At 39.4% G+C, this 25,298-nt stretch overlaps 1 protein-coding gene and 1 non-coding gene across 2 annotated transcripts in view; both read left to right on the top strand.

Moving 5' to 3' along the window:
* The first annotated feature begins 8,195 nt into the window (after positions 1-8,195).
* The window catches only part of CEP295 (centrosomal protein 295), a 47,427-nt gene continuing 30,324 nt past the window's right edge, over positions 8,196-25,298 (top strand). The window contains exons 1-9 of the mRNA XM_036260111.1: positions 8,196-8,298; positions 11,484-11,617; positions 12,413-12,613; positions 13,849-13,973; positions 14,894-14,987; positions 17,007-17,102; positions 18,768-18,908; positions 23,867-24,050; positions 24,269-24,436. Of these exons, the coding sequence (XP_036116004.1) occupies positions 11,510-11,617; positions 12,413-12,613; positions 13,849-13,973; positions 14,894-14,987; positions 17,007-17,102; positions 18,768-18,908; positions 23,867-24,050; positions 24,269-24,436 (1,117 nt within the window). The 5' untranslated portion in view covers positions 8,196-8,298; positions 11,484-11,509. The remainder of the gene's footprint in view (positions 8,299-11,483; positions 11,618-12,412; positions 12,614-13,848; positions 13,974-14,893; positions 14,988-17,006; positions 17,103-18,767; positions 18,909-23,866; positions 24,051-24,268; positions 24,437-25,298) is intronic.
* LOC118629102 lies at positions 16,553-16,659 on the top strand. The gene has a single exon (XR_004959352.1). It is a non-coding gene; the product is annotated as a U6 spliceosomal RNA (small nuclear RNA).

The following is a 25,298-nucleotide window of genomic DNA, read 5'->3' as shown; positions in this document are numbered from 1 at the left end:
AATTGCAATTGTCTATCTAGGGGTAATACCTCGAAATACTAGTTGACACAGTAAGAGTGTAAATTAGGTCTTAGGGTAAAGGAATGCAAAAATTTCCTAGCCTGAAAGGTGATTTTCTTTTATATATATTTATGCTGGTATAAAGAACCTTATATTTTGGGCCAAAAACCTGAGGATTGAGTACCAATGAATTGGAGATAAGGGACTTAACTCACAGAAATAGGATAAGACTTTTTCTAAAGTAAAGTACAGAATTATGTTTGAAGCTGGATCATATTATAATAATCAGAACACAGACCTGAAAAGAGTCTAATATCTAATATTTGTGGGTGCATATACTCTCTCACTTGTTAATCAGATATTTATGGAGGCCCACAAGGCTCAAACACTGTGTGCTCTCCTCAGCCCTATAGGGGTGCAAGATAGGTTAGACATGGTAGTGTCCTTCAAGGTGTTTGCAGTCTACCAGAGGTTGTGGCATAGTTATAAAATAATTACAAAACGAGGTAGAAGCTGCCATTAATGTTGATTAGAGATCAGAGTATAGCCTGCTCACAGCTGGATTAAAGAGAAACACAGAAAGTCCAGAGCAGTGTTCCCACAAGCACTCAGAAAATATTTATTGAGTGATTGGGGTGGAGCAGAAAACAGCAAGTGAACAGAGAGGAATGAAAAGAGTATGGACTTGAGTGTCAGAAACACCTGGGTAAAAACTCCACTCTGTCACTTGGGCCATGTAACACCTGGGTGATCAGGGCTCAATATAATGGTAGATGCTAGAATGTTTAAGACTGCCTTGGCCTTGAAAGATGGGTAGGTTGTAGATATGTGGAAATAAAGAGAGGGCACTTGTATCCCATTACTTGTCAAGCACATACTTGGCTTGACACTCTAAGGATCCATCCGTCCGAACAACCAGATCCCATTGTAAGCAAGCAGCACAGCAACATGCTAGGAAGACGAAAGTGACCCTCAGAGTCACACAACACTGGTCCCACACTAGTCAGACACAAGGAATCTCACACACTTTGCAATCTCACACATTATTACAGTTTTATGTTATGAAGTCCTGAGTTGTGAGCACATGAACAAGAGTCATTTTGTGGACATCACAATCTTTGCACTAGCTTCAAGAGGAAGAGTTATGGGTTGAATTGTGCCCCCCAAGAATTCATGTATTAAACACCATAAACTGGGTGGTTTATAAACAACAGAAATTTATTTTTCAGTTCTGGATGCTGGGAAGTCCAAGATCAAGACACCAGCAGATTTGGTGTCTGGTAAGCACCTTCTTCCTGGTTCATCGATGGCTGTCCTGCTGTGTCCTCACCTGGCCTTTGGGGCGTCCTTTATAAGAACACTAATACCATTCAGTCAGGGGGGGCTCTACCCTCATGACCTAATCATTCCCAAAGGCCCCACCTCCAAACACCATCACATTGCAAGGTTAGAATTTAATATACGAGTTTGGGGGGGCATAAACATTCGGTCTATAGAACTGCCTGTCTTGTCAGTCATCTGGCCACAGATGGGAAAGAGATCATCTTTCCCACTAGCCATGAGCATCTTGAGAGAGGGCTCCATGTCTTATATTCCTTTACTCTCATTGTCTAGTAAGGAGCCTGGTAATAGCAGGTGTTCATTAAATGTTGAATTAATGCATCTAACCAGGGAGAACAATTATCTCACAAATAATAAACAAATAGTTAACCTGTGTGATACGGGTTCTAGATGTCACACTTCATAGGTAGGAGAAGACTTCAGGGAGGAGACAGATGTGAACCCGAACTAGGATATGGAGGCATGAGGAGCACATGCCACAACAGCGCCAAGTGTGACAGCAGCACCAGGAACCAGGTAACACTTACTGCACCATCCTAAAGACCAGACACCAGAAACTCATTGAATCCTCGCAACAGCCCTGTAGAGTACCGCTGTCATCCAGACCCCAGGCAGTCTGGCTTCAGGGTCTGCTCTCTTCCCCACCAGGCTGACTGACTCCGACATGCAAAGGAACAGTCACAGGTGTGGCTCTGCTGAAGAGCAGTGGAAGGGGTGTCATGGAATAAGGTTGGCTGGGGAAGAGCACCATGATAATAATAATGTTTGCATAGTACTTGGCGGTTTACAAAGTGCTTTCAGAGGCATCATTTTGTTTGACTGTCATGCAGTCCTGTGAATTTGGCATGGCGAATATTATTATTCCTGTTACAAATAAAGAAATTAGGGCTCAAAACTATTAGCAATAAACTCAAACCCTGAGCTCTTCTCTTTTTAGTGCCGTATTCTGGAGGATATGGAAAGCTATTAAGAGACATTTGGAGTTGATGGATTATGTAGCAGAGAAGCCCCGTAGATTTAAGCAGGGTGGGAATGCTTATCGAGGATCCTCTGGCTGAGAGATGTGTCCTATGTCTCCACTTTCTGAAATGCTGAGGGGAAAAAAGTCCAAACGTACAGACACCGAAGCAAACATAAATGTATTGTCAGCTGTGCTTGGCAGTGTTCTAGAAGAGCAGAATTCCCTTCAATATGCCTGTTTAACCAAACTACAATCATTTAAATAAATATTTTACACCATCAACACGCAATACCATGTGCATTATATTATCAAGACACTGCTGCCTTTGAAATTGTTAGAATACCCCTCCTGTCTTCCTCCTGGAGCTAAAGATTTATACCTGGAATTCCTCCTTTCTGGAAACCTTAGAGTGTTTACCATATGTCTGGATCCCTGCTATAGCAGAGCCGTCGATTGTCTCAATAGTCCTTGCCCCCTTCCTTCTAATCCTAGCCCTCAGTTCACCAGTTATGTGGGAACCCCACTTTAGGCTCGAACAGGGCATGGGCTGAGTACACAGGTGTGTAAGGCGTGAACAGGCTACTGCAGTTAGCACTCGATCTTGTAAGAGCCCGTTCACATCTGCACTGCCTTTTTGAGGTCAGGACCATGTCTGTCATGCACATTGCTGTATCCTCAACATCTTGTTAATCACTGTATTCTCAACCAAAGTACTGGCACTTAGTAAATGCTCACTGAATATTCAGTGAATGAACACAATGCACCCAAAATACTTATAAATGGAGAAGTAGCACCTTGTTAAAATGCCCAGTATACAGATACACCCCAGGTCTCTGGGTGAGAGCTCCCAAGAAGAGAAATATGATATATCATAAAGATTACACCAATCCATCATATTATTACTCTTCTGGACACTCTCCCTCAAGGGAGATGAAAAGAACAATGGGTTCTCTGTTCTGTGCTCAATGCTTCATGTAAATTATAGATATTATAGTCCCCATTTTATAGGTGAGGAAAGTGACTGGTTTTCTAAATTAGTAAGTGGCAGAGCTGGGATAAAACTCCAAATCCAGTATACTCTTCTACCACACCTCACACCTATACCACAAATGGCCAAGGTCTACCTTAATAAAAGAAAGCACTATCCTTGTTTGAATGGTGGCATGATCTGCCTCTGTTACTATTCATATTATGACTCACATGCCTCCCCTTTTCTACCCTGTTACCCTCTCCTAAACTTACCTCACGTGGGTCTGCTTCTTCTCCCACTTGAACGTGTGGACGAACTGCCTGCAGAGCTACTTCAAACGCAGACAAACTGGTTCAACAGCTCTGCGTGGGGCCTGAAAGTGCATTTCTTACAAGCTCCCAGGTGCTGAGGACACATCTGGTCCTCAACCACACCTAGGGTAGCAAGGATGTAGATTCGTGTTATGTTCTCAGGTAAATGGAAATCATTCTGGGTGATGAGAACTCTGACCCCATAGTGCTGCTTCACGTTATGTAAAAGCTGGATCAGTTAAAGCAGGTCAAAGGGCAGTAACAGAGAAACTGCAGTGAGTTGCCTGCCCAGAGTCTGTGCTGGTGGCCAAATCATAGTACGATCTATTATACTGATTTATATGCCTCTGTGTAGGATACTTAGAACTTTTTCTGTTTGGTCTTTACAACTGCTCTATAAGATATGATGGGTATGTAATGTTCCTGGCACATAGAATGCCCAATAAATGTGGGGTATTTTTATCCCCATTTTAAAGACAGAGATTGAGCCTCCGAGAAAGTAACTTGATCAAGCAGATGCTCAAATTCACATCTTCTGACTACGGCTGTGAAACTCTTCCCCACCCCAGCCATCCTTCCCAACTGCTACACACTTTTCTGGGTTGTAAATAATTTCCTTTTTCCCTCCTTTTTGTTTTTTTTAAGTTTTTTTAAGTTTGTGACTCAGAGTCACTTATTATGGCTTAATAAATATTAATAAATATCATATTAGCAATGTGATGAAAAATATTTAAAAGGTGAAACAAAATCAATTAATTTTCCCATTCTCTTTCCTCATTTCTCACTGTCTTTAAATAAATGGCCTAATTCCACCCCATCTGCAGACCTATCCACACACCTTTAAAAAGATATTTATAGCTTTAAAAGCCTTTCCCAGCACCTTTTTCTCTCCTGCTGGGCACTCTCTTTATTTTTTAATCCTCACCCGAGGATATATTTTTATTGTTTGGTTTTTTTTAAAAGAAAGGAAGGGAGAGAGATAGAAACATCAATGTGAGAAACATCGACTGGTTGCCTTTCCGACGTGCTCTGACCCAGTATCAAACCCGAGTATGTGCCCTGACCAGGAATCAAACCCAAAATGTTTTTGTATACGGGATAATGCGCCAACCAACCTAGCCCCCGGCCAGGGCTCTTGCTGGGCACTCTTATCTCACCCTTGGTAGCAGCTCTAACTTATCCTACTGAGATGCTATCACCTTTTAAAGTCTTGTGGTGTTTATGGCAGAGAGAAAGAGGGCGGTGGCAGTTGGTCAGATGGAAGTTTGCTTCCGTTCTTGCAGAGATGTCCTTTCTTCTGGATTTTATACGTGAGAATTATTGAGCCTCCCTCTCCCCACTTTAATGTCAGTTCCTCTTATTAGATATGGATAAAGATGAAAGTGGACTCAAAACAGTGAAACCGTGACAATCAAAGAAACATCTTAAAGGTTCCAATCTTAATGGCTTCAGTTGCATTTTGAGATGAGGCAGCATTACATGGTGAACAGTCACACTAAAGTCATTACTGCCTAGGGGCAACTCTTCCTCTTTTTTTTTTTTTTTTAAACTAAACATCTTTTCTTTTTATTCCCTTTATTGATTTTAGAGAGAGGAACATTGATGAGAGCCCTGGCCGGTTTGGCTTAGCTTAGGTTAGAGTGTTGGCCTGCAGACCAGAATCCCGGGTTCAATTCCAGCCAAGGGCACAAGCCTCGGTTGCAGTTTGTCCCCAGCCCTGGTTGGGGTAGTGTGGGTGGCAAGCAGTTGACGTGTCTCCCTCACATAGATGTTTCTCTCTCTCTCTCTCTCTCTCCCTCCCTCCCACTCTGTCTGAAGATAAATATAAAAATATCCTCGGGTGAGGAGAAAAAAAAAAAAAGAAACATCAATGAGAAAGAACATCAGTTGGCTGCCTCCTGCATGCCCCCACTAGAGTTTTGGCCCACAACCTGGGCATGTGCCCTGGCCGGGAATCAAACCAGCAGGTCTCTTGGTGCATGTGTCAACACTCAACCAGTGAGCCACACCAACTCTTCCTCTTGATAACTGTTTATTAACATTAATTCCTAGTGTCATAATAGTACTAGAAAATTAACATACATACTTCTCCCTAGGCCTATAAAGTACAAAAGAACCTAATTAAAAATTAAACCCAAAACGCCAATAAACACATTTAAAAGGGTTTGGGTTTTTTTTGCCTCCTGTAGTCTAATATGAATGTGTGAAAACAATAGCCAAAAAAGATAACATGTATTGCACACTGTATGCCAGACACTGTCTTAAGAGCTTAAAACCTCCCAATAACTTTTCAAGTACTATTACTACATCCCCTTTAAAGATGAGAAAACTGACTTTTCGGGAGGTTCAGGAACTAGCTCAAGGTCAGAGTTGCTAAGCCAGACATTTAAATCCAGGCAGTTGGACTCTAGGTCCAAGATCTTAACTTTTATTCTGTAGTATTTCCCAAGATGCCCAGATGTTGTTTGTTTGTGAGAATTTAAATATAAACCTACAGTCCTGGTTGGTGTGGCTCAGTTGGTTGAGAGTCATCCCATGCACCAAGAGGTCACCAGCTGATTCTCAGTCAGGACACATGCCTGGGTTGATGGCTCAATCCTCCAGTAAGGGGTGTGAACAGGGCAGCTGATAGATGTTTCTTTCTTTCTTTCTCTCTCTCTCCGTCTCCCTTCCTCTCTCTTTAAAACCAGTAAAAAGAATTGTTAAAAAATATATATGTAAATATATATATGTAAACCTACATCTTCTTTTAATTTGCAAAAAAGAGAAACTTCTATTCAAAGCAGCTTAAGTAAAAGGGGGTGATTTAATGGCTCCGGTCAGTAACTGACATCAGGGACAGTTAGATTTAGGGACCTGAATGCTGTCGGGATTCTCCCTGTGTGTTCCTTGCTGAATGTCAGACTCTTCCAGATCAGTTTATGGGAGTCCACATGGTGGATCATTTGGGGAAGCACCAATTTCATATCTTAATATTAACCCAAAGAGAAAAATATCTATCCCTCATGGCTCAGGAAAAGAAAATTCTGATTGACCCAGTTGTGATTATGTACCCATCCCTTGGTCATCCCAGTAGCAAGGGATATAGAGAACTAAGATCTGCCCAGTCTGGGTCACATGTCTATCCCTGTAGTCTGGAGGGCTGAGTCTGCACCAGAAAAGGGCAGAAAGGTGCTGGACAGAAAAAATAAAATAGTTGTTGAACTACCTCTTTAGAGTTTACAAAGTGCTCTCATATGATTCATGCATCTTGAGTCTTACAACTACCCTATGAAGAGGGCAGGTCAAGTATTACTAAGATGTGGGCTACCATTATATTTATCTGTTTACTATACATCAGTGGACACTCCATAGGCATGTGAAGTTCAACATGTCCAGAGCTGATCTCATCACCTTGCCACTTTACTGACTCCCACTTCTGATTTCTTTCTTGATTGATAGTACCTTCAACAACATTACTCCCAAGCCTGTGAGGTTAACTTCACTCTCCCTTTCCCTCAATGTCACATTGTTACTAATGCTAATTTTGCCTCCTAATTATTTTTGCAATTTATTCCTTTCTCTAAATATCCCATAAACAGCACAAAATAAAAATATTCAAAGCTTAACTAATTAAGTCCTCTCCCAAACCTGTTTTTCTTCCTGGGTTCTAGTAGGATATTATCCCCATCCACTTAGTTGCCAAATACAGAATTGGGAATTAAGGTTGATTTCTTTCCTTTGACTTTCGTGCTTGTGTAACTACCAATTCTTAATGTTTGGCATCTTATTTGTCTCTTAAACCTACCCACTTGTCTCCATTCTCAGGGTGATCATCTCTCACTGCCTGCAGCAGTCTCCTAATTGGTGCCCCTGCCTTCAGTCTTCTCTCCCTCTGGCCTCTTCCGCAGGAGGAAGCCAGATCTGATCAGGCCAGCAACTTCCCTCTCCCCTACTCCTCGTTTTCTAATCCTTTGACTCCTAGTATGCTTAATCAGACTACAAAATCTAGGGTAATAGCCATAATTCATATACCTTTGTCTACCCTGCACGTATCACACTGTACTGGGCACATAATCGATGCTCAATAAATATAAAACTGTACTCATTCCCTTTGTGATTAAAGGTTATTTAAAGCAAATAAATCCTTGCCAAATTCTAGGTGTGTCAGACCTCTGGAGGCACAGGGTATCAGGCTCTGGTTCGCTGTCGTGCGGGCTGGAGGCCTTTAAAGAAAGCAATCGGAAACTAGCATAATCGTACCAAACGAATTGTGCAGTCAGCACACAAAAGGATGCAAATCCCAACGCATCTTCAGGATGGTGACTTAAGACTAAAGCCGGCCTTATGGCTCTGGACAAGTATCTTCCCCGTTCTGGACCTCTGTCTCCCGACCTGTGAAATGAGCATGTTGAGAGAGAGAGAAAGGGCAAGTTCAGAGCCGCAGTATGAGAAATAATGGGGCTCTACGTAGCAGCCGGCGCGTGCCTGTGAACGTGCGCGTGCGCGGGCTCTTCCGGCGCGGCCGTCCGGCGGCCCCCGGGGAGGCGGGACCAGGCACGTTCCCGCGGTTTGGCCCCGCCATTGGCGGGCGGTTTGAATGACGGAAATGACGGCAGCTCGGCGATGGCCGCTCCGCAGGCGCACGAACGGCTGTTGGGAAGCTGATCGGCGGCGGCCTCCCGGGCCTTCCCCGTCTGAACTGCGTTTCTTGGCTTCCGGCTCCCGGTTCTCAGGTGAGTGACGGACGCGCCGGCTTCCCCGCGCCCCAGGGCGTGCACGGCTCCCGGAAGCCAGGGAGCTGGGAATGTGCTGGGGAGGAAGCGGGCGAACGCCTCGGCGGGCCGCTTTCCCTGGCTCGGGTGGGCTTGCGGCTGTAAGGAGCTCCGGGGCCCAAGCAGGCCCGCCCGCTCGTGCGCGAGGCTGTCCTGGGCCTTGTCGCGTGTGGCTTTGCGCCTCTCCCGGGGTCGGGCCGCTCGGCGCCCCGGAAATTCCGAGTTCCTGCTGCTGCTACGCACTCTTCCCGTGCGTCCTGCCCGCCGTAGCCCCAAGATCGCCTGGCGGCCTGAAACCTGGTAGCCGTTTAAGAGCACCGCCTGGGATCGTTTCATGCGGACAAGCGTGCTCTTTTTTGGTGTCTCCACCTTTTATTTCTCAGGTATTAAGTCCTGCCCCAAACTGAGCTTTTAAAACGCTGGGGAACGTTCGAGTCTTTAATACTTAGAAAACATTTGGTGGTTCCATATTCATTAAGTCACATAATCATCAGAACAAGCGGTTGGGGTAGATACTACTCCTACTGTATAGTTTATGAAAAGCAGACTAAAGTGACTTGGCCAGTGTGTTCCTGCTTTAAGTTGCAGTGTTGGGTCCTGAACCCAGATTTCTAAGGCTAGAATTAATTTTGTAATTATGTTGTGTCAGGTGCCATTTAATCTGAACAAAATCTTGCAAGATAAACAGTAATCTCTCTTATTGGGTAACAATAATACATAGAATTTAAAAGTCCATGTTGATATGAACACGTGAAGGAGCAAGGGAAACACTTCCTTACAGTAGGTTTCCAAATATGAGTGTAGCGGGAATAATGGAAACTGAAAATGCCTTTTCATAACCAGCACAGTAATTGTTTCAGACAGCAATCATCAATGGATACTAAACTTAGTGGGCAGAAGTTTGATGAGCAACATGATATTTACATAGCCTCAACTATGTCTCCACCAGATACTTACAAAGGAAAAGTAGAAACCTGGTATGTAGATACCACCTTAACCATTTGCTCAAAATTTACATGGCCTGTAGTAAGACCGGTTAACCTCATTTACCTCCTGATGTGATGCACTGAGAAGGGTGCATTATTATCACTTCTGTGTTGTTCTTGCCAAAAAGGCATAACGTTATACTGACCACAAGAAAAGATCAAACAAATCTAAATTGAGGGACGTTCTATAAAATAACTGGCCAGTATTCTTCAAAAATGTCAATATCTTGAGAAGAAAGACAGGCTGAAGAACTGCCCCAGATAAGAGGAGTTGAAGGAGAAGTGACAACCTCCGCAGCCATGAGGATGTGAAGCATCTGCATTCTAAAGTTAGTTTGCGTGGATGCTTCCCATGGGCTGCTCCTAGCCAAGGACAGAGCCTTGCCAATAACTGAGCATAGCAGGCCTGTTCTGAGAAACAAGGGACGTTAGCCTGAGGATTCCCCAAAGGTCTTGGTGAACCTTCCTTAGATTGCATGGCCATTTAGGAGGCATCTACCCAGCTTACCTCTATCTTTGACTAGTGTCAGATTTGCGTGGAAGTCTGAAGTGTTCCCAGCTTTTACCAGCTCTCTCCCCATTGTTCCTGATAAGGGCACTTCCCCTAATAAAATCTTTGTGGGTTTAATCCCACCTTGGTATCTGTGGAGTACCACAATAATCAAATGTAATGTATTTTTCTTGGATTGGGTCCTGGTCCAGAAAATGGTCATTAGTGGAACAATTGATGAAATTTGAAGATTTTAACTTTTTCTGTAGATTAGTTAAAAGTATCATGCCAGTGTTACTTGCCTGGTTTTGATTATTGTGCTGTGATTATGTGAGCTGTTAACATTTAGAGAACCTGGGGAAAGGGTGTATGGGAATTCTAAGTCTGAAATTATTTCCAAATAAGTTTTTAAAAATTTAAAGTTATATACAAGAGAAAGCAGTTTTTCTATCACATCTAGGTAAAAATAACAAATGTATGTTTGTTTTCTATAGCCTGCTAGCAGAAGAAATGGTGAATACTCAGAATTTTTGGAAATGACATATCATTTTGACATATCAAAATTTTTGGAACTAGAACATATCAGAATGACCTGAGGAGAGTTTTCAAGTTATAGAAACTTACAGATTCTTATGTTCTTTCCATTTCTTTCTAGCAGACTCCCCCAAATCGGGGCATGTTAAACTAGGGAGGAGGGTGAGAACACTGAGTATAAACAGTACCACTAGAAAAATAGAACTGGAAATCTAAACAATCAGCTTATCCAAAAAACAGAATTATTCCAAGAGGATTTTTAAATGATTATTTATTTTAAAATCACACCATTGTAATTGTTGAAAAATTGTTTACTATTCAGGGGTTGATGTGATTCCGCATGATACAATGACACTTGGTGATCAACTTGTATACAACAGATTGGAAGTTGAACCTAGGGACCAGGAGCCCTTGGCAGTTACCAGCAGTCTTGCTGGTTATGAACAAGTTATTGAAGTGTTAAATTGTAATTGTGAAAACATTTATTCTGTGCTGACACGTCTTTTTATTTTATTTATTTTTATCCTCACTTGAGGACATTTTTCCATTTCTTGTTCAGATAGAGTGGGAGGGAGAGAGAGGAAAAGAGAGAGAGAAAAAAACATCGACGTGAAAGGGACACATCGAGTGGCTGCCTCCTACATGACCCACCCAGGGCCAGGTACAAGCTGCAACCGTGGTACATGCTCTTAGCGGGAACTGAACCCGGGTCTCTCTGGACCGCAGGCCAATGCTCAACCGCTGAGCCAAATCGGCCAGGGCCTGACACGTCTTTTTAAATTGTTGTGCTTTTTTTTTTTTTTTTTACATTTAAACTAAGCAAACTGGAAATCCCAATCAGGAATAAGTCCGGTCCCAGATATTCTAGGTAATCAATAATCTGCTGTAGATGGGGATATTTTTTTTCAAGTAATTCTGATGATCCTCCACTTAACCCCTTCCCATCTATCTGAGAACCACTGATTTAAGTGCTGAATTAATAATTGATATTTGTAAATAAGTTGGACTTTGTTTACCCAGATTATTTTATTTGCACGTATATAGCCCTTTACCTATCAAATATATTAATATATATATTTTTTAAATTATCTTTGCTACCCTATTTTAATAGACATTTTTCCTTTCTAAAAATTCAGAACCTTTATATTTAAAGAACACAGAAATGAAAAGAAAGGTAGTGAATGCTGGCAAAATGAGATTGAGTCCTAATGAGGAAGCCTTCATTTTAAAAGAAGATTATGAAAGAAGACGAAAACTAAGATTGCTACAGGTAAGATTTATGAACCAAGCTTCAAATTCTTTGTCTTCCCCAAATTATTAGTATTTTTTACGTTAGAGTGTTCTAAATAAAATGTTGCATTTAAAAACCTTTTTCTGTCTGTACAAGAGCCCTGGTTCTTGCATACTAACTAGTTTTGGAACATTTGAAAAATAGATTGAAGTGGTAAATAGATTGAAGAAGAGTTTCAGGATAGAGGTGATTTGACTCAATAATTATTGGAAGGTAGTTCTTTAAATATTTTTTAAAGGATGTGTGACTGATGACGATTAGAATGACTCTGAAGGAGACTTACTGTAAGATTATTAGCTGCTGGAACAAATGTATTAAGTTGTAGTTTTTTTCTAGAAGTCTTTAGAGTAGGTTAGTTAAGTCTTTGTGGAGCATGTTTTAGGTGCCATTCTGCCTAGAATTGGGGATTATGTACCACAGATAGGGAGTTCTATAGCTCTTATCTATATTTACCTGGGCTATAGATTTTGTTGAATTAAGCGTAACCATTTTAGCCTCTTAAATTAGATTACTAGAATGATAATGGCAGTACCATTAGGGCTTGGGGGTATAATAGCTAATCATTTAGGAAACTGTAGATGTCTTGAAATTTTAGTTATTTTCTATATCACTTAGATGTTTTTTGCTTTATATAGAGCTTATCTAATACAGTATGAATATTCAGGAGAATTGATAAACCTAAAGAGAATTCATTTAAATTTCTGTTTCCAAATAGCTTTTCAAAAAAGTTTAAATACTCTTTTTCATATAATCTGTTAAATATTCATTCTTCAGGTTAGAGAACAGGAAAGGGATATTGCTTTACAGAGAAGAGAAGATATAAAACAGAGGAGAAATCGGCAATTTACTCGTTTGGCAGAGGCACTGAGGACAGAATGGGAAGAATCACAAGCTCAGAAAATAAACAACTTGGAAAAACTGTATTTGTCCAGTTTAAGAAATATGGGAGAGGGACACCAACAAGCCAAAGAAAATGTAAGTGAACACTTATTTGACTGCCTGTCTGTGGCAGTAATTTTGGTAAAAAGTAAATTATACTTGTTAAATGCTTGTCTGATAAAAAAAATATTTTCATACGTAGAATTTGTTTTGGGCACCCTGAGCTTTTTAAATTTAATATAATTTAAGAATGCTGCTAGGTTCATTTTCTACTAAGAGTCATGTCAAGTAAAATCTGTCTTCCTGTGATGTTTCAAGTATCATTCTCTTCCAGTCTTTAGCTGTCTGGGTAAATAAAGTAGTAACCTTCTTAATCAGAAGTTGTTATTTTGATCATTTTGGACAAATTCAGTGGGGTGAATTCAAATTTCCCATTTCATTGTCATTCTTTATACCTCCTAAAACATATATAATTGAATGTATGTACACTTGGATTTCATTCACAAAGAGTAAAAATTCTTTGATGACTTTCAGAGAGGCAAAGTAGAGCTTAACTCAGTATTTAATACTTCCCTCTGGATCTTATTTTGATGTTTATTGTGATTTATGGTTGGAAAATAGAGGCATACCTTGGAGATATTGCAGGTTTGGTCTCAGACCACTGCAATAAAGTGAGTTACAAGAATTGTTTGGTTTTCCGGTACTAATAAATGTTATGTTTACACTATACTGTAGTCTAATAAGTGTATAATAACATTATGTCTAAAAAACAACGTATGTACCTTAACCAAAAAGTACTTGAATGCCAGAAAATGCTAACCGTCATCTGAGCCTGTTAGAAAAATGGCACCAGTCGACTTGCTCAAGGCAGGGTTGCCACAAACCTTTAATTTGTAAAAACTATCATGTGCAGTAAAGTGAAACAAAGCAAAACAGTGTGTACCTATTCTAGATTGCAGTCCCAGGGACACACACAAAATAAGCTGGTTCCAAAGAAGGCAAGTCTTCAATATCAAACCACTAGTGAGGAAAAGAAAGGTCTTTAAAGACTGGGGCAGTCAAATATGTTTCCTGGTCTTTGTTGTTAGTAATGACCTTGAGTTCTGACATCAGATATTTGTAGCTTCATTTATGCTGCCATTAACTTTGAGCCATTTCTGAAACATTGTTTCCTAAACTTCAGTCATTTGCATATCACCTTCATGATTTGTGCCCTGACTGGGTAAGCAACCAAGAGTTGTTCTATAATATTACCTTGTAACCTTGTTTAACATGATTGAATGTCGTGTGTGTACGTGTGTGTACACACACTTTTTTTTTTTTCCCTTTAGGAACCTGATTTAAAAGCTCTGGCACAGCGAGCAGCAGAAAGAAAGAAAAAAGCAGATGTGAGGCATAAAGAGGCCCTGAAAGTACAGAAAAATCAAAAAGAAATGTTAATGAAACAAAAAACCTGGTAAAATAATACTTTCTACCGTATTCTCCACTGAAACTGATAGGGTTAGAAGTAGAAGCTGCATTGGATATTGTTTTATTTTTACTTTTTATTGTTGAAAGTATTACAGATGTCCCCCTTTTTTCCCCATTGACCCCTTCTTCCAGTTCCCACCCACCTCCTGCTTTCCCCAGCCTAATGTCTGTGTCCATTGGTTGTGCATATATGCATATATAAGTTCTTTGGTTTATCTCTTCCCACCCTCCATGCATTGGATATTGTTTAAGCAGCTATTAAATAAAAGTCACAGTATACCCATCGTGTTTGTTAACTTGGTTTAAAAGTAATGCACTAGGGGTGGTTTGTTTAGATGAACATAGGAACAAATGAACTTTCTCTTCTAGCCTGACTTTAGCAACAATTACTAAATTTATGTAGAAATGTATGGCTAGTTCAGAATGCTTGTCAACCAAAATATCTCTGCCTTTGATGTAGAAAAGAAAAAAAAAATCAGTGCAATTAAGAATATTAAAAGATGTTGTAGCCTCTTTGGAAGTCATTAGTGAGTATTTTTGCATGTTGTAAAAATGAAAGAGCCTATTTCTAGTCAGCAGCATTCATTTTATACAGTGGCCCATTTTTATCAATATTTCTCTTTCTCTCTCTCTCTCTGTCTTTTTAACTCTAAACTATCCTAAACTAAGGAACATTAGATGTTCCTTGGATTGTAAAGCTTTATGTCTTTAGATACATCTTTTTGCTTGGTAGACATTTTCTTACATGTTTACTGTATACAGACTCTTTATTAAACAACACACTGAACCTTTGGGATCAGATTGGAGAATTTCTTCAGATCCTATGGCTTTTATATTTTTAACCTTAAGGGTTATATATTGTAATATTACCTTAGAAAGTAATTTATGCCATTTCTTGATTTTAAGGCACATAAAAGCTCGAAAGGAAGCACTGCTTGCAGAAAAAGAGAGATCTGCCAAGATCGCAAGTCTGCCACCTCCTCCTCCAACTCTTTTTGAGGTGAATTACTTCGAGTGTTAAGAAGAAATAGGTTATAATAATTCTTTACTATTAGAATTCAGTGCAGGTCAAAATGTCATTTACTTTATTTATTTTTAATTTATTGATTGAGAGAGAGAGAAACATCGATATGTTGTTCCACTACTTATGCATTCATTGGTTGATTCTTGTATGGTGCCTTGACTGGGAATCAAACCCGCAACCTTGGCATATCAGGATGATGCTCTAACCACCTGAGCTACCTGGCCAGGGCCTAATTTAATTTTAATTGTACAAGTAACACGTATGTGTATCTGGAGTATTTAAAGATAATGCTAGGTATTATTTTACACTAATACTTTAGTATGTGTATCTACTATATAAGGACTTTTTTTTTTTAGTACAGTACTAATATTGTCCCAGTATCATCTAAAACATAGTCTGTTCAATTTTCCTCAGTTATCTCAAAATATTTTTTTGTTATTTGAAAACCTTAATACTTTTGGTTTTTTAAAAACTATGAATAGTTTGGGTGTTTTGGTTTTTTTTTAATGCCCTTTATTTATTTAAATTTAAAAATAACTGCCCTGCCCGTGTGGCTCAGTGGTTGAGCGTCAACCCATGCACCAAGAGGTCACCGGTTTGATTTCCAATCAGGGCACATGCCCAGGTTGTGGGCCCAATTCCCAGTGGGGGGCATGCAGGAGGCGGCCAGTCGATGTTCTTTCTCATCGATGTTTCTGTCTCTTTCTCCTCCTTTCCTCTCTGTTTAAAATCAGTAAAGAAAAAAAAACTGAATTATTTGCTCTGTAGAGTTTTCCACATTCAGAATTTGGCCATTATAAATAATTACCATATAAGATAAAGAAATTAGGTTTATGTAAGTTGATAAATTTATATAAGATTATGTAAAATGATGAGAGATCTCTTTATGGTAGTAAAAAGTGTGCTTTTGTGATTTGGAGCTTATTTTTGAAAAAACTTATTTAGTAAAGTGAAAATTCATTTTAAAAGGTATTGGATTTCAAGTAGTTGTATATATGTATATACATTTGAATATAAATTGTAGGGATAACATTTTATCCTAAATACTTCTGCATACTTCTTGTAAGAATAAGGATATTCTCGTATGCGGCTACAATAACACCTTAGGAAAATTAACATTAATTCCTTAAATTCGTTTAATATTTAGTCTGTAATCAGAAATTTCCAATTGCCCCCAAGTTGTCTTATCTTACAGCCTTTTTTTTTTAAACCAGGATCCAAATCAAGGTTCACCAATTGCTTCTGCTTACTTTGTCTCTTTGGTGTCCTTTAATGTAGAACATATCTCCCCACAACCTTAAACAAGTCTTTTATTTTAGACTTTTTGAAGGGACTAGTTTGAAGAGACTACACTAGTTTCTCATATTCTATATTTATCTGATTTGGTTATGGTGGTAACTATAAGAGATATCCATCATAAAGGTATGTTTTTCTCTTTTCAATTACCAAGTAATCTGAGAGGATACTTTGACACCAAACAGGTATTTGTCATCCTTCTGCATTTATTCATTGGCTTACTTCTGTTTGAAAAAAAGAAAAGAGTGCTCACTTTGGGAGCACATACACTAAAATTGGAATGATGCAGAGAAGATTAGCATGGCCCCTGCACAAGGATGACCTGCAAATTTGTGAAGCATTTTATATTTTGTTAGCTGGGGCTTGGAAAAAGAAAAAAGAACTTTCTCTTATCACTGAGCATGGACCACCGTAACCAAATGATCAAACTCAGAATCAATGATAGTGGAGTGGCTTATCATTACTTGCCTTCTGATTGGATGCATTAAATTATATAGCACCACCTCTTTAATATTCTTGTCTAAATATAATATAGCTTTTAAACCTAAATTCCACTTTAATGGAAATACAGGCATGATCTCATATGAAAAAATGATTAAGGATAACTGATGAAAATAGTCTTTTTTTTTGTATTGGATCCAGCTTTAAATGAAAGTTAATGCTTTTAACTTAATCCATTTTCTATGTTCCATTTTTCAGAACATTAAAGTAAAGAGAATTTCAAATGTGAAAACCAGTAGTTCTACCTACCATCATCTTGACACTTTTGTGAATAGAGAGAGAAACACTGAACAGGTGATTGACTTAATGTTTGTGCATGTCTGTCACTTTATTATTTCTGTTCAGTGAATTGAGTCATATCTTGGATCTGTGTGTGTTGTTCACAAATCTTGAAATATGAAAAACTCTACTAACCGTAGAATAACAATGATTAAAAATTTTTTCAAATATGCTTTGAATTATGTCACGTTTAATATGAATGAGGTTTAATATGAATGAAAGGAGTTGGCTATTTGGATGGTTTTATATATATATATATTTTTTATCCTCACCTGAGGACATTTTTTGCATTTATCTTGAGAGAGAGAGAGGAGGGGAGAGAGAGAGAGAAACATCGATGTGTGAGAGACACATCAAGTGGTTGCCACCCACACAACCCCAACCGGAGCCAGGGACAAACTGCAACTGAGGTACATGCCCTTAGTTGGAACCGAACCCTGGTCTCTCTGGTCTGTGAGCCTACGCTTCAACTACTGAGCTAAACCGGCCAGGGCTGGATGGTTATATTTTAAAATAGCAATTTTACATATATACTTAATAACTTTCATGGTTGTCATTAATTATTGTTTCAACTAGTAGAATTTTAATATATAAAATACTTGAGAAGATTTTTACTTAAAGTTACATTTGGAATGTTTACCAAATATTTGAAAGTGAATGTTCAGATATAATAATACAGGTTATATGCCCCTCCCCTCTTTAGTATTATTGTTATGTTAATGAATGTTATGGCTGACTGTACAATCACATAATCATTAGTTATGCACAAGTTCTGGGAAGCCAGAAATTATATTGAAGTAGGTGTTTTTGGCTGAAGCCAAGTAGCAGAGATATTGGCTGAAAATCAGACAAATCTCATTGCTTCCCTAAATGACTTGTATATTTGGTTTCTTTTTTGTTGTTGTTGTTCAGATAGAGTGGGAGGGAGAGAGAGGAAGAGAGAGAGAGAAACATCTCGATGTGAAAGGGACACATCGAGTGGCTGCCACCCGCACGACCAACCAGGGCCGGGGACAAACTGCAACCGAGGTACATGCCCTTAGCGGGAACCAAACCCGGGTCTCTCCGGACCGCAGGCTGAACGCTCTAACCGCTGAGCCAAACTGGCCAGGGCTATATTTGGTTTCTTTGTGGGTGTTTAGCTTTCAGCATTAGCTTTTAGGATTTCTTTAACAAAAAATGAAGGAATGCGTTTGGATGAATGTAGTGCAGCGATTTTCAGTCTTTTTCATCTCATGGAACACACAAACTAAAATCATACAGCACACTGAAAAAAATATTCTTTACTGATCTGACAAAAAAAATATTTATAAATTAGATTCATATACATTGAGTGCTGTTGTTGTATTGGCTGTCATTTTTATTTGACAAACTAAGAGAAAAGAGGTCGTTGTCCCTGACTAAATGGTCAGTTATTGCATGTTTTAAAAATTCTTGCAAAACACTGGTTGAAAATCGCTGGTATAGTGTAATCTGATTTGAAATGAACAGCTTGTAAAACTTTCACTAACAATGTTACCTTTTTCATAGATACATGCTGTTGATAATTGTGGGCATTTAAAAATAACATTCTTTAATTTATATAAGTAGAAAACTATTATTTTAAAGTTGTTTTGTTTTTTATGTTATCGCTTTGTTTACATTTTTAAAATGCCTAACATGTTACTGATTAACTGCTAGCCAGATCCTCATTTGGCTGCTGAAGAAGAAGCTAAAAGACTGGAAGAAGTACAAAAACAAGCAGCAAAAGAGAGAATGGAACAGAGTGAAAAGGCACACATACGAGGTTTTCAAGCAATGAAAAAGATCCATTTGGCTCAAGTAAGAATTATATTCTGGCTGTGACCACTACTGACAGACTAACCAATAGCCTTGTGGAACTGATCAGTGAGTGGGCTCAAAGTCAGGAGGTATGAAGAATGTGAAAATACGGGCTTTCAGTCATACTACTTCAAATTTCCGAACTTTTTTTTTACCTCTTGTTTCAATCTCAGGTTGGGTGAAGCTGTTCTCAGTTACAGTATATTGCTGTTCTAAAACTTTTACTACTGATGAATTTATTAAAAGTTAAATATTTTAATCAGTTCAAGAATAGCCTGAGAAGAAATTACTAATTATTTGAATTGCATTTGTGCTCTGTAAATTTTAGGATTCAATTCATTAAATATTTATTGAGCAAAGCACTTGTTGGCTTTGCAGAGTGTTGCTTCAAAGGTGGAGTTATGGTCCTATATTGTAAAGGAGCTTTGAAAATGTGACTGTTGCAGACTTGCAACATTTATATAATGAAAACTGCCTTTATAGTGTTAGCTTCACTTCTGTCATGTCTATTCAGTGAGTGTTTTTTCTTGAAACAGCATAAAAATGATTCATCCTTTTAGAAGTCAGATTTTATGTTCGGAATTTGACACATGCATTTGGCTGCATTTTTTGTTTTTTAATTTGATCCATGGGTTGTCTAGAAGTGGTTTTATTTGTTAGGTTTATTTGTTGTGTTTTTTTTGTTGTTATTTTGTTTTATTTTTTAATTACCAAACAGGTCCACATTATCAAAAACAGAAAATGCATATAAATAGAAACAAGAAAATTATGATTTCCCATTTTGTCTCCCACAGATAACATGTCATTTTGGTATGCACACATCCAGACCAAATCCTTGTTTTTTTTCTTTTTTAAAAAATTTATCTTTATTGTTGAAAGTATTACAGATGCTTCTCCTTTTTTCCCCCATTGACACCTCCCTCCCCATGCATTTGGAATTTTTTTTTTTAAATCTTTATTGTTGAATGTAGAATGTATTACAGATATTCCACATTTTTCCCCCATTGACCCCCCTCCTCCCCACTCCCACCCCCCTCCGACCTTTTCCCACACTATTGTCTGTGTTCATTGGTTATGCATATAAGTTCTTTAGTTTATTTCTTCCCAGTCCCCAACCCCTTTCACTTTGAGGTTTGTCAGTCTAGCAATGAATTTGTACTTCTTAATCCCTTCACCTTTTTCACTCATTACCCCACCCCCCCTCCCATCTGGCAACCAACAAAATGTTCTCTGTATCTATGAGAATGTTTCTGATCTACCTGTTCATTTTGTTTGTAGATTCCATTGTCGATAGATAATGTATTCATTGCCATTTTGTTTGTTCATATATTTTATCTTTTTCTTCAAAAAGACCCTTCATCATTTCATATAATAATCCTTTACCTTTTACTTGTCTGGGAAACTCTTTATATGGCCATCGATTCTAAATGACAGCTTTGCAGGATAGAGTAATTTTGGTTGTAGGTTCTTGGTTTTCATCACTCTGAATATTTCTTGCCACTCCCTTCTGGCCTGCAAAGTTTCTTTTGAGAAATCAGCTGACAGCCTAATGGGTACTCCCTTGTAGGTAACTAGCTGCCTTTCTCTTGCTGCTTTTAAGATTCTCTCTTTGTCTTGAACCTTTTGCATTTTGATGATGATGTGTCTTGGTGTGGGCCTCTTGGGGTTCATCTTGTTTGGGACTCTCTGTGCTTCCTGGACTTGTATGTCTGTTTCCTTCACCAAGTTAGGAAAGTTTTCTGCCATTATTGTTTCAAACAGGTTTTCGATTTCTTGTTCTCGCTCTTCTTCTGGCACCCCCCAAGATGCGAATGTTGGCACGCTTGAAGTTGTTCTAGAGGCTTCTTACACTATCCTCATTTTTTTGGATTCTTTTTTCTTTTTGCTGTTCTGATTGAGCGTTTTTTGCTTCCTTATTTTCCAAATCGATGGTTTGCTTCTTGGATTTACGTACTCTATTATTGAAGCTGTGTAAATTATTCTTTATTCCAGTTAATGCCTCCTTCAATTCTGACTGTGCATCCATCATTTCTGAATGGTCCTTTTTTATGCTCTTGAGGCCCTCCCTAAGTTCACTGAGGTTCTCACTGAGTTCATTGAGTAACCTTATAAGCAGTATTTTGAACTCAGCATCTGTTAGGTTGCTTATCTCCATTTCGCTTAGTTCTTTTCCTGGGGTTTCATTCTGTTCTTTCTTTTGGGACCTGTTTCTTTGTCTCCTCATTTTGGCTGCCTCCCTGTGTTTGTTTCTGTGTATCACTTAACGAGCGGTATGGGGCTGAGACCAGATACTGCTCCTTTGAAATAATTTAGGAAAAACCTGAAGCAGGATCCAAGACAGGACAATCCTATGGTTAAGCAAGTGGCAACAGCTTGGGTGGGTCTGAAAGTTGGGTGGGGCGGGGCGGGGCCTTAGGGAGTCACCAGGGCGGGGCTACCAGTGTGAGCCAGGTTGCTGGATTCCCAGATATGGCGACTGTCTGCCGCCCCAGGGAAGGGCTCACCAATGGAACAAAGGCCTCTGACAGCACATTGGTCCCGGAGAAAGCCCCCTCTCCAGCCCTCGCTCCAGTGCCAAACAGCTCAGTTCTTCTCTGTATGTCTCTGGCACCCCTCGAGCTGCCTCCCCTCCAAGCTTAGAGGGAGAGAGTCCGATAAGTCCGTGCGCGGGCCCTTTAAGGAGCTGCCTGGGGCTCCAGCCGCCTCAGCCTCCCTGAGCCTCAGTTCCCGCTGGTTTTTCCAGCCAGAAGTTATGGGGACTTCTCTTCCTGGAACTGGAACCCTGAGAGGGGCACCTGGTGTGGGACGGGGACCCCTCAGTCCTCAGGGAGGACCTTCCTAGCCGAGGTGTCCTCCTGATTTTTATCCGCCACACGTGGGTGTGGCACCAGTCCGTCTCGCCACCGCCCCTCCTACCAGTCTGGATGTGGCTGCTGCTTTAATTCCGTAGTTGTAGGACTTCCATTCAGCTTGATTTCAGGCGGTTTTGAATGATGGTTGTTCTGTAGTTCAGTTGTAACTTTGATGTGGTTGTGGGAGGATGCAATACCGCGTTTACCTATCCGCCATCTTGACCGGAAGTGTGCATTTGGAATTTTTAAATGCTCATCTGAGGGAGTTTTTCTATGAGAATTAAACGCCTGTCTTTTTTAAAAATTAATTTTACTAGACATTGGTAAAATGCCTGTTTTATTAAAAAGTTAATTTGTATAGTTTGAACTGAAATACAACCTTCTTCCTTAAATGTTTAGCCTTTATAAACTGGGAGTAAACTATGACTAAAGTAACTAAATGTCTGAATTAGTATCAGTAATTCTCATCTAAGGCTTATACCTATAGAAAAAAATTGTGAAAACATCAGAAACCTGGGCACTTCTCCACAAATCAGTAGTGTCTAGTGAAGTATGCGGATTCCACTGTTGGCCAGGATTTTTGTCCCCTCACTCCTTAGCTGTTTGATCTCAGGCAGGTTATCTAACCTCTTTGAACTCTGTTTCGTCATGCTTTATGAGTATTAAAAGCCTCTAGAATGTACCTGGAATTTCATAAGCTCACAGTAAATGTCACTGGTAGTAGTAGTTGCTGTTATAAAAAATTCAAGTAGCAAAATATGCCAAGCTTTCAGTGATCCGGGAATAATTCTGTAGTTAATTAAATGAGATGATTTGAAACTTAATGTAAATGAAAAGAATTTGTTCACAATTTGATTCTTTTTCAAAGTATGGCAAAAAAAAAAAAAAATCATCACTAAGTAAGAAGATATTTAAAACTTTACATAAGAACAAGTAGTGTGTGTGATCACTTGACAAATGCTTTGTTATACAGGCTGTCCACCTTTTTTGTAGACTTAGTGTCTCTTACACAAAAATGTCATCGAAGCCATGCAACCTCATTACTATTACAGCATTTCCTTTCCCCTGTCTGAACCTTTGTGATGTAGACCAAATGTGCCCGGGGACCTTATTTACCACTAGTGTCTATTGTAACTTGTGTTTGACCTCTACTTACCTCTTCAACTTTATCTTTTTTTACTTGAATACCCCGTGCCTTCAATTTCATATCTTTGTGCTTTTGTTGTTCTTTCTTTCTTATATTCCTTCTCTTTCACCCACTTTTATCTGGCTGTATCCTCATCCCAAGGAATCAGAGGTCTTCTCTTACACCCTCTCCCTAGCCTCCATCACCAAAGTTTTATTAGATAACTTCATTGAAACTCTTGCTTAAGCTTCCAAATCAGCCAGACTTTTTTTTTTAATTCTCACCACTGATATGCTTTTACTGATTTTAGAGAGGAGTGGTGTAGTGATGTGGGGGAAAACAAACATCGATCAGTTGCCTGCTGATGCAGCTGGACCAGGGATCAAACCCATAACATTTAGGTGTACAGGACAATGCTTCAACCAACTGACCCACCCAACCAGGGCTAGCAAGACTCTTTAAGCTTAGAGAGATAATATACACCCCCTTTAATCATGGTGATTCCTAAGAGTATGAAGTAACAAGTTAAGCCATAGTGGCTCTGGGTCCTGGTGCTTACCTGAGACTGGTCTGCACTGCTGTCTACGCGGAGGACTATTACAGAGCACATTGCAGGAGCCATGGCACTTATATAGAGCCTAACTTCTTGACTATCCCGAGAAAGGAGGACTGTAACTGGCAGATACTTTTGGAGCTTCGTGCCGTGATCAGTACCACCCACCATCTTAGAGTACTTACTAACAGAGTACTAATTCCCTTTTGTTGGTGTCTGGGTTAGGGGTGAGATTGTATCTGGCATTCAGTAAATATTTTGCTGGATGAATTAGTTAATGTCTTTTAGTGGCATAACAAATGGTAGAGGAAGGAAGGGAACCCCTGGCCCCATTTCTCATGATTTCTCCACTTTGCCTTCACTGTTAATGTTACTATCCAAAGTTTGTGACTCAGCTGTTGTTAATTAATTCTCTTTATTCTTGAAGAATCAAGAGAAACTAATGAAAGAACTCAAACAGCTACAGCAAGAGGACCTGGCACGTAGGAGACAGACTGTAGCTCAGATGCCACCACAACTAGTTGCACTTCCCTACAAACGCAGTGAAATGAAGGAAGACTGGCAGAGAGAGCTAGAATTTGCCTTTGAAGACATGTACAATGCAGACAGGAGTAAGATATTTTCAATAAACTTTCAATGATGCTTTTAAATGTTTTGGTGGGAAAATACACTTGTATTGATGAAGCAGTTTTTATTTTTAAATGAGTTTTCTGTTTGAAAGAGGACCTCATATTTTACATGTAGAAACTGTATGGCATTTAAATTTTTATGCTCAAGTTCTTTTTAATCATTTTGGAATGGAAACATGTCTCTATATTTCTTTATTGAGAGGTGAAAGGAAACCTGATTTTGCACCTTGAACCGGAGCCTTTGCCCACTGTGACTGATCAGATCCAAGATGAAGAACTGGACATTTCAATGGAACAGGAGAACTTAGGTGAAACTGAAAACCCTCCAGTGACAGAAGCTGAAAGAATATGTTCTAGTGAAGCAGACGGTAAAATCTTCAGAATTAAATATTAATAGTGTTTCTTAGAACAAAATGCTAATCATTCACCAACAGTTAGAAAAGCCTGGTCCAATTTAAGTGCAAACAGTGACTAATGCTAACAGGAGTGATGGAAGGAGGGAACAGTATTTACAGATTTCCATTATTTATTTTATTTTATTTTATTTTTTTTATCCTCACCCGAGGACATTTTTCCATTTTTTGTTCAGGTAGAGTGGGAGAGAGAGAAACATCGATGTGAAGGGACACATCGAGTGGCTGCCACCCTCACGACCGACCAGGGCCGGGGACAAACTGCAACCGAGGTACGTGCCCTTAGCGGGAACCGAACCCGGGTCTCTCAGGACCGCAGGCCGATGCTCTAACCGCTGAGCCAAACCGGCCAGGGTTACAGATTTCCATTATTGAAGACCCTTTTCATATACATAGGAAGAAAATTCTTTTATTCATATGTACATATAGTCTGAAGATTTTTAGGTTATTTGATTTAGATGCTTAATTCTGAATTCATTTCAAAGGTCATTTTTAAATACTTTCATCAAACACCAAAGAGATCCTACATGTTAATTATGGCTAGGCACTTCATGTGTAATGATGAATAGCACACACTTAGATCAATCTTCTAAACTTCATCTCTGTCTCTACCATTCTAAACCTTTTCACTGGGCTGCCCCACGGGTACTTAAAACTCAGTGTCTTAACAGTAAAATGATCTTCTCTTGACTTCTGAAATCTTGTCTGCCTGTCTTCCTGATCCTTAGTAAATGATACCACATTCTGCAGTTATCCAAACCAGACCAATGCATTGCCTTTAACACCTTCCTCTTTTTTATTTTATAGCTCCTTAGAG

Source organism: Molossus molossus, unplaced genomic scaffold, assembly GCF_014108415.1.
Source record: "Molossus molossus isolate mMolMol1 unplaced genomic scaffold, mMolMol1.p scaffold_m16_p_13, whole genome shotgun sequence".
NCBI lineage: Eukaryota > Metazoa > Chordata > Mammalia > Chiroptera > Molossidae > Molossus > Molossus molossus.
Note: the sequence above shows the minus strand (reverse complement) of the source record. Positions and strands in the feature narration are given on the sequence as shown.